The sequence below is a fragment of the Anomaloglossus baeobatrachus genome, unplaced genomic scaffold (assembly GCF_048569485.1).
Source record: "Anomaloglossus baeobatrachus isolate aAnoBae1 unplaced genomic scaffold, aAnoBae1.hap1 Scaffold_2503, whole genome shotgun sequence".
NCBI classification, from domain to species: Eukaryota; Metazoa; Chordata; class Amphibia; order Anura; family Aromobatidae; genus Anomaloglossus; species Anomaloglossus baeobatrachus.
Window position 1 is genome coordinate 26790 of NW_027442093.1, and position 10416 is coordinate 37205.

Below are 10416 nucleotides of genomic sequence, written 5' to 3' on the forward strand. Positions count from 1 at the left end.
GCACGTGCGAGACATTGAAAAATCTAAAGAGGCTCGCGAAGGGGAACACCTTAAAACGCTACCTAGACATTACAAACAGTTTCACAACTCCAATCCAACATCTCTTCAAATCAAGGCAATCGATCAAATCCAAACTGATTCTAGGGGTGGAGACGTAGGGGCATTACTAGGGAGATTGGAAAGCAAATGGATTTATATGTTGAATACTGTATCACCTGCAGGTTTGAACGAACATTTTGGGTTCAGTTCGTTCTTATAAGCTGGAATTTAGGCAGTAGACCTGGGGGCGTTGAATTTCTTTTTTAATTTCTATTTTAGCATTGTTTTTAGTGATTTTAGTTTATAAGCAACTGCATTGATCATACGGGGTTGACTATAGAACTGCAGTCTGGTGTAGATCCTTGGAAAACCCTGATTAGGCCATTTCTTACACTCTTGCTTCTGACCCTTGGTGACTCAAGTTATGGTGTTTTGTATTGTTATATTAACATTTTTCTTGTCTTTTTTATTATAAGATGGCACGTACTATCCAATTAGCGAGGCGTTTGGCATCATACCATAGCAGTCCTTATATCTTGAAGGTTTATTGATTGGAAACATGTCCAGAATACTACAATCAAGGAACAAAGAAATATCAAACGACCTTTGGAACTTCAACTAGTTGGGATATGGATCCCCAAAGTTAATATCTGCTAATTGCCTTTTTTTTTTTTTTTTTTTTTCACCAATTGAGTATCACGGGTACACTAGCATTAGGGATGGAGGCTATGGCGCGCATGCTATTTCATGACCCTAGGTGTCTTCTTCCAGATCGTGGTCACTGCTTCTCATGGCCGGCCCCCCGTCCCACCGACGAATATTGTCGTGGGGGTGGGCTGCCGGGCATGGGTTGCGGACCGTGATCGGAAGGTGACTTTAAACCGGTGGGCCGTGTTCAGCATGCGCCGATATATGGCATTAAGGGAAACCAAGTTTGAGTCATGCCCGGACTGATAGTGGGTTTTTGGTATTATGGGAGTGTAATGTTAATACATTTAGGTGGAATAAATAAAAACTATAACCGGAGAACAGTGGGTTATAGCTAGTGATTTAAGGGTAAAAAGGGATATAAGTGCTTTCCCATAAATATAGAAGTGGTCAGGATAGGTTGCTTCATGAATTGTTATGGTTGGGACTATTCAGGATTTTTGAGGGTAGCACTGTCAGGCATGGATATGAGCAGGCAGTGATTTATCAATCACTTTGTAAAACTGCTATAAATAATAAAAAGATATGCGCACCGGCGCTGTATTGTTAAGAGCATGTCCATGCCTTTCAGTGCTAGATTAATTGTGTGTGAATATGCACTATCCCTGAAACCCAATAAAACAGGGAAGCATAGGTGGCAGGGGTTAATTCCGCCCACAGCCTCCGATCGTGGTACTCTTTAGAAGCGGGATCTTCTGTTTTGTCCGGGTTGAGGATGATATACTTTTGGGTTTCCTGAACCGGAACGGTTAAATGATGCGAATGCCGGATCTAGTTCTTATCCGTACCTTTCGGGTGGAGCTGATCCGCAATTGCGTTCCACGGACCGGAAATGACGGATAAACTAACACCGGATGTATTGTAAATCCCGCCCCCACTTCCGGTTACGCCGTACACTTCCCGCGGTATTTAAACCCCGTATTTGACCCAATGCACTATCGTTCCCTGAGGAAGAAGGTGAAACGCGCGTCGGAACGGGAGGGGTGGCGCCATTACGGACATTACATACTGGTTAGTAAAGCTGCATAATTGCATTACTTTATCGCTATTTCCCCTGCTATTCATTAGGGTTGTTTGGAGCGATGATAGAAAGTGGATTAGCCTCATAGGTTTTACGCTTTCTGAGTATGCATTATCAACCGCTCCAAACACCGGATTAACAGTAGTGCAGCATTTATATTGCCGGCCTGTAACCTCTTGTAAAGAGAGGGACTAGGGGTGAGACTATAGCAGTGGTCGCTAGCCATTTTGTTTACTAATCAGCAGTATCAGAATACTTGCGCTATGTTTCAATTGCCCCCTGCATAAGGGAGAATTTGGAGGTTGTCTGGTATATCGATGCAATGTATTGTGGCATGAATAGCCCCCTTGCATATGAGAAAATTTAAATGCTCTCCAAACCACCCACCAGCTGTTTATGGGGTGCCCTTTTAAATCTAAGGGCATAGGGCATATTGTAAATTAGTACTTTTATGGATGCTAGTATATGTATATCATCATTGATTTTGCGACTATGTCCCGTTGGTATCCATCCCTGTTTGTGCATATCCTGCTTATTTTTAATTGTGTGTGATTTTTGTAATAATAAAAGATTTTTTCATGTTTTGGAAAAAAGCCGCTGTGTCGTGTAATTGGTAGTTTAGAAAGGTGGTATTCCTGTAATATATAGTAGGTCCCTGCTAGAGATTAATATAGTTTACCCAGACGTCAGATTACAAGTGAAATTCATAGAGAGAACCAGTTCTTTATAACGACAAAACAGTCAAAGTGTCAGAATCGACAGAGAGATACACATGGTAGTGAAATATTTACCAGGTAGTTAGTGGAGTACTGTTTCCTAAGTTTAACGTGACGCCCACACCCCCACACATGAGGTAAGAGACATGGCTATAGTAGGCGAACTATATTACATTTCTAATTGAAGGTATCTGCTAATATTATTATTATTATTTTTATTACATCTACATATTGGGATAGGATCTTGAAGATGGGAATTTATGATTTTTAAATGCATGAATTTTTAGCTAAAAAGCATTTGAAGTTCATCACTCCCACTAAACCTGGCAGATAGGATTTCAATGCTATTTACCTGCTGATTACCACTCTATGCACTGGTGTAAATTGTATTTTTGTAAGAAATAAGTTACCTTTAATGGTGCTGAATTGAGAACTGTCACAGTACAATACTGTCTAGATAGGATCAACCTTTCTTGAGATTTTAATCTTACATTTCTATATGTTTCTTAGGTGTACAAGGCGCAAGTTTTCTTTCCTCACAAACCATGAACAATAGCAATGTGTTCGGTGGACAACAAACCACAAACCCCAATACACAAAATCAGAATGCAGCTATGTTTGGGCAGACAACATTATTTGGCCAAAATGCAACTGTACAGCCTGCCCCTGCATTTGGACAGCCATCTACTGGCCAGTCAGCCCCTATGTTTGGACAGCTCGGTAACAACCAGTCTGTTTTTGGTCAGAATACTTTAAGCCAATCTTCTTCTATCTTTGGACAGACTAATTCTGTCCAAACTACTCCAGCATTTGGCCAGGCAAGTGGTGGACTGTCGGCCCCTACATTTGGCCAGGGTTCTTCATCAGGGACACTGTTTGGTCAGGCTCCTTCTGGCCAGTATAATTCTATATTTGGGCAGGCCACTGCTGGGCAGTCTGCTCCTACCTTTGGGCACACAGCTAATACATCAGTGTTTGGACTAGCAACATCTGGACAGACAGCTCCGCTGTTCGGACAGTCCAGCTCAGGGCAGTCTGCTCCTTCATTTGGACAGTCCACTAATCAGTCAGCACCTGCATTTGGGCAGGGCACGTCTGCACAGTTTACGCCAATATTTGGGCAGAGCACCCCTAGTCAGTCACCACCAGTGTTTGGACAGACAACATCTGGTCTAACCGCTCCTGCATTTGGCCAGGTTTCTTCTGCTCCATCTGCTCCAGCCTTTGGACAGGTTACAACAGGACAGTCTGGCTTTACCTTTGGACAGACTGCTAATAATCAGGCTTCTACTACTTTTGCACAACAGTCTTTGGGACAAACTGGTCCTGCGTTTGGGCTGGCAACTACCGGACAGTCCTCTTCCCTCTTTGGACATACAACCAATACTCAAACGCTACCTGCATTTGGGCAGACTTCTACGGGGCCACCTGCGCCATCGTTTGGACAAAGCAGTAACAATCAATCATCTATATTTGGACAAATTACTCCCAGTAAATCTGCATCTCCTTTTGCCCAAGTACCATCTAGTCAATCTACATCTCTCTTTGCCCAAGCGACTACTAACCAATCTGCATCTTTCTTTACACAGCCTACAACTAGCCAGTCAGCCTCCCCCTTTGGAAGCAATACTTCTATATTTTCCCAGGCAACATCTGAGTCATCAGCAGCATCTAGACAGTCTGAGGATGGCTCAAATCAAGGTCCACAATTTGGACAACAATCCCCTAGTAATAGATTTTTGTTTGGCCAGACACCCTCCAACCCGACCCAGACACCTATGTTTGCGCAGAATGTGACTGGACAAAGTTTTAGTCAGGCAGGTTCTACGCAATCTGGGCCAAATAGTAGTAGCCAAGTGTCTGCATTTGGACAGGTAAACAGTGGACAAAGTAATATTTTTGGTCAGTCTCCTGGCTTCCAACCTCCATTTAGTAAGCAAGAATCTGGTTCTATCAGTGCACAACCATCTTCTGCATTTGAAATTGCACAATCTGCACAAGTTAGCAAGACAGCAGCCACTGAGAAAATGTCAATTTTTGGTCAGTCCTCAAATATTTCCACTGTGCAGACTGGAAGTGTATTTGGTACCACGACACAAATAAGTACCAGTTCTAGTGCTGCGGACTCCACTTTTACACAGGTAGCCTCCAATTCAGAGCACAGTTTCAAACCTCCCGCTCATACAACTTTCAAACCAATCCTACCGGGAGCAAATAAATCAGATGAAACTTCGGCATCATCTTTTAGCATGCCAAGTAAAAACGAGTCAAAAGATCCACCCCTATTTGGAGCTCCTACAACGTCATCAACATCTGGGAACGTCAACTTCTTCTCTATGTCTTCAGAGAAGAAAAACAAAGGTGAAGCAGGAACACCCAGACCTTCATTTGCAAGTGCCAATAGTAGTTTTACTAGTTTTGTTGAAGAGCCAAGAAGAGAGGAGGGACAAAAAGGAGTAAAAAGAAAACCGGAGTATGATCGTTCACCACGTAGAAATGATGTCGCCATCTCAGGTGAAGCTTCTTCAGATCCCCATAGCGAACATCCACCTGTTAAGAGGGCTGGTCGATTGAACCGGGATTTAAAAGGAGGAGCAAACATCTATGTCAGGAGCTTGTTTGATGTTGTAAAAAGTCAAATGAAAACTCATCGGGGAAAAGAAATTAAAAAATCAGATAACGTTACTCCTCAGGCCAAGGTGACCGATGCCGATTCTCCATCAAAAACTCAACCAATTGTAAGACCAATTTCTGCTCCCAATCAAACTGAATCTGTTAAAACTAGCCCAGCGAGTTTATCAAGTCAAGTGACTTTTAATAAGTCCCGTTTGCAAGGTACAGGTCATACAACATCTACCAGAATGGTTTCCTTTTTGGGGCCAAACCAGCAAGGATCTCCCAGAGACTATTCTTCACCTGGGCCTAGTGAGTTGATACCTGGAAGAATTCGACCCTTACTGGAAGAAGGTGAGCTGCTGCCTGAAATTCAAGGTGAGAGCATTTTTTTTCCAAAAGTACATTTTCTGTTATATTATGTCCGTAACCAATTATATTATAAAATAAATAAATCCTGAACTGTAGCGTTGTCTGATATTGTCTTGGAGGCTACACAGTGCTCAGATAAAAATCTGTTACTGACCCTCCACTTTTCCAGCCAGTCTTTGTTGATGGGGTGCAGTGGTGACGTCACAATTACAACAGACCTGATGGCTGCAGTCAATCCTTCGGCTCAGTGTCTTGTGTCTTCATGAGCATCACCACTGAGCCCTGGGATGTCACTACCGCAGAGTGGGGAAAGCGTCAGAAAGCTGCACTTACGGAGGGTTACTAACTTTGATCTTATTTTTCTCCTAGAGTAAACCTATACACACACCATTTTAGATTGGGAAAACACTTATTTGTCTGTGTCCTTATATATCTGTCTCCTTCTTTTGTAAAGTTTTGCTTTTTTTTTTTTTTTTTAAACAGCTATCCCCTCAAGCTCTGTGGCTAGCAAAGGAGAACGTTCTGCTGGTGCTCAACACACTGTTCCAGTCTCCCCCAGTGAGATGACCACTTTTTTTATTAGGAATTTGCCTAATAAATTTAATAAAAAAAACATCATGGAGGATTTCTTTAAAAAATATGGGAAGATTCTGCGTATAAACTGCAGGATAAAGCAAAAAATGGCATCTATCCAATTTAATAACCATGTGAGTAAAAAAAAAAAATAATAATATGCTTATACCATTGATTGCAGGGTCATTGGTTAAAGAGGTAATTTGGTTTTGTATTGGGATCTGAGTGAGGTTGGTGACATCACGTCTATACATATCTCCCATCTTCCAAGCGTTAGTGATGGGTATCGTGCCCCTGTTTTATTCATTTAAATTCTACAGATTCATACCTGTGATTAAGGGATATTGAGGAAAAAAAGTAGTTTAAGCTGCGCTCCTGCAGGAAGGGATCCAAGTACACAGATGCAGATTATGGGCCGTTTATTCGACGCTTTTGAAAGTAATCCAACTTCTTCATCAGGATATCACCATGTAACCAAGTGGTCCTTCCAACAGCTGCCACATCATCCAGATCTCTTCAATGTTGAGTGTTCACAACCTCACAAGGAGAGCGAATCCTGTTTATTCTTTCCTGTCTCCTTAGATAAGACCCTATTGTTTGCTCTGCAGCTTTCCTAGACTCATTCTTGCAGCATTGTATTTTGATTAGGAACTATAGGCCTGATTCAAGACCACTAGACCAGCGTTGTTCACCCTGGTCTTGTTGAGGGGCATGCCTCTTCCTGGATCAGGACAGTCAGAGAAGTGGCGCGAACCTTTATGTACACCTTGCACTAAATCCTACCCCAGTCCCTACTAGCGTTAGTTTTGTGGTGTAGCATACTCCACGGCTTGTTGTCATGCCCCGGCTCTATTCACTTTGTTTCTAGCTGAAGAAAAATGGTGTGAGATGAGAACACAAAAAGCTGCAAAATGTTTTGCCAAAACATGACAACTTTTTAAAACTTTGATGAATTGGGCCCTATTAGTACACTTACTAACCAAACCTTGGTGGTTTAGTCCTCTTAGGCAGGTAAAACATATGTATTTGTAAATCTGTATACATAAGGGTATGTTAGCATGGATTTTTTTTTTTTTAACCGTGTTTTGATTGCATTATCTCAGAAAATTGCCTTTAAAAAAAACTCCAATCTTCCTATTATTTTTGATGTAAAAGTGACTTGCTTTTCATAAGTTCAGGCTTTTGAGAGTCTTTTAACTTTTTCAAAAAAATTGTCAAGAGGGTAGAAGAAGTGAGCAGACCACTCTTCGGGCTTTTTCCGCTAGGAAGACGCTCCAAACGTTACAATAAAAGTCAATAAGAAGGCTTAAAGGGAACTTGTCACCAGTTTTTCGGCCTATAAACTGTGGCCACCAACACCGGGCTCTTATATACAGCATTCTAACATGCTGTATATAAGAGCCCAGGCCGCTGTGTAGAACATAAAAAAACACTTTATAATACTCACCCAACAGACACGCTATGGTGGATTTGGGTCAGATGGGCATCTGGTGGTGGTGGTCGCAGCTTATAGGCTGAAAAACTGGTGACCGGTTCCCTTTAAAAATGCTTGGAAAATGCCTGGAGATGTTTTTTTTTTTTACCATTTTTTTTTGCAAAAACATTTATATAAAGTAGCAACAAGAAATGTAAAAAGTTGCTTCAGGAAACATTAACAAAATGGAAACCAAATTCTTCAGGATTTAAATACCAAAAAAAATCTGTTTATTCCAGAAGTGGTATCTGCATGAAAAACTTGAAGTTTTCACTTGCTTGAAAAAAATCACATTTGGGATGTTGTCTATGTCTTTACAGAACTCTGCAGCTGCGGCCAAGAAAGCAGTAAAAAAAACTATACAAAAATTCTGTTGCGTTTTGGCAACAGAAAAAAACTAGTGAGTGTTTAAATCACCTAATTTATGCGTTAGATGTACCCAGGGCCGGCCTTAGCCTGAACGGTGCCCTGTGCAAAACTGCCCTTTGGTGCCCCCTCTACTGATTTTGTACCCAGTTTCCAGGAAACTGGTAAAGACGGGAGGAGAGAGGACACAGAGCCGAGAGCAGGTGAGGGCGCCCCCTGCTGGATGCTGTGGAGGGAGCCGACAGTACGCAGAGCGGAAGGGAGAGGGGTGGCGCTCCCTTCTGGACCCTGTGCAGGGAGCCTACAGTATGCAGAGCGGAAAGGAGGTGGGGGGCCCTCCCTGCTGGAGCCTGTGCATTAGGAGCAGCAAAGTGAAAGTAAACAGCTCTGCTCCGTGGGCACCCTCTCTGCTGTCAGCCTGCTGGCGCCCTGTGCGACCGCACCACTCGCACATAGGTAAAGCCGGCTATGGATGTACCGCCATGTGGCGCCACTGTATAGAATCACATTATTAAGTTAGTATGCAAGAGAAACAACACTTTTATTGAAGAATCTCAATCAAATGGCGTGGAATGGAGCAGACATGATTGATATACAGAGGTATGGGTGACATATTGCAGTTCTAGTGTTGTCAGAGCCATGATGTGCCTGGGCTCTTAATCTCTGTAAGGCTAAGTTCATGCATCCTGTAGTCATCCGGCTGGTAAACTGATTTCTGCCGGATCTGTTTTTTGTTTTTTTTTGTCATTGGAGTCTATGGAAAAAATATCCAATAATGGATTGCTATTTAGACATCCGTTGCACTTGCATTTGTAATGGGTCTCTTGTTTTCTTAACGGATCCATTACAAATGGACGATAAATAGTAATCTATTAACGCATTCATCCCCCATAGACTCCACATGTTAAAAACTGATCCGGCCACATCCGTTATTTAACAGACAAAAAAGTTGTGTTTGCAGAACTTTTTTGCGAATGGATCCATGATAACGGATGATTACAGGACATGTGAACCCAGCCTAATACTTAATAATTTTTAAGTCCTGCAAAGAAAAAAGGGGCTCAAACAGTGGAGAGAGAAGTCAGACAAAGTGAGCAGAAAGGCATTCCAGCCGTCTCGCCTGTATGCAAACCTCTTCTCCAAGGACTAAAGGGGTAATTCTAAAACACTCATAATCATACAATTAGAAACTTTTTTTTTTTTCCTTATTCTACACTATTGTTTTGGATGTATTTCGGATCTTCTCTTAAAAAGGCTACATTTCCCAAGAATCTTCAGTTTAGTGTTCAAAATCCTGATATCCCATCACCACCTTCAGACTTTGCCTCCTTCACTTCTGCATCTTGTGGGAATGGTAGCAGAGACCTCGGAGGAGATGTCCTTTTGAGATTCTCCTTAAATGGAACATCACAGGAAGTAAAGAAAAAAAAAAACGGATAGAGAGAACAGAAGAGAATTTTATAATACAGCAAATTATGAAAGTGTTAGGGCTTAAAATGGATGTTTATAAAGGACATATGTATCGGACAACCCCTTTTAAAAAAAAGTAAAACCACATGTGTATTACTATACACAAGACGTCTGCAACTAACTGGGGTGTGGGTTACCACCCAACCTGCAAAACAGCGGCCGGACTGGAATTTGAAATGGGAGTTATTCCATCTAGCGTCTATTTCAGCAAGAGGAAAACTTTCCTTTGCTGCCTTTATACAGGGAACAATTTTCACTGCTATTATGAACATATTGGGCAGCTGGTGTTTTCAGGAGTCTGCAACTGTCTTTGTTATAGAAAGTATGGGGGATGTAAGGGTGGGCTGCCGTTACTGTTCTTATGGGGGAGTTGCAGGAGTCTGTCTGGACCTGAGCTATCAGCCGAATGTACGGGGATTGCGGATTTGCTGTCATCATTCTGATTTTTATTACAGACCTTTCTAGTACAACTTCACTGTTTCATTCAAATCATTAATTCTGTGTGAAGCAAAACAGCCACATACTCTTCCTTGGCAAAAAAGGAGGATTATTGTTTTTCAACCCTGCTGTAATATATCTAGTGCGACTTTTTTGATTTAGGGTGAGACCGCACTTTGCGTTCACCTACTTGCAGTTCTAAACGCACGTTTTGGGCTTAATTGATTTGACCAAAGTTGCCTTTTTCTGAACTTTAGCGCTGAAAACGCATGCGTATTTACCGCGTTTTAGATGCGTTTTCAGCGCTTTTTACATGCTTTTTCACCTGCGTTTTGACAGATGCGTTTTGACCATCAAGACACTGCTAAATAAAGTTTAATTTCTCAAACAGAATGAAAAAAAGAGAAAAAAAAGGATAAAATCTATATTATTGGGAAAAATAATGAAAATAGAAATATTTCATAAAATTATAAAGATAATATACATTTTATCGAAAAAATAGCTATAAATGCCTATTTTACTTTAATTGTCGGATTCTGTGTGTGTAAAGGGACATATCAAATCATTATTTTGATGTCCAAAAAGCATGCGTTTTGGTAGGCCAAAACGCATGATTTCTGCACTGA

General features: G+C 41.6%; 1 protein-coding gene across 1 annotated transcript; it reads left to right on the plus strand.

The window, feature by feature from the left end:
- The first annotated feature begins 3029 nt into the window (after positions 1–3029).
- On the plus strand, positions 3030–9269 carry LOC142262733 (uncharacterized). Its single transcript, XM_075332183.1, is given in 7 exon segments — positions 3030–5475; positions 5953–6176; positions 7837–7866; positions 7868–7920; positions 8923–9034; positions 9119–9201; positions 9203–9269. Coding segments are annotated over 7 exon segments (3015 nt in total).
- The last annotated feature ends 1147 nt before the right edge of the window (positions 9270–10416 follow it).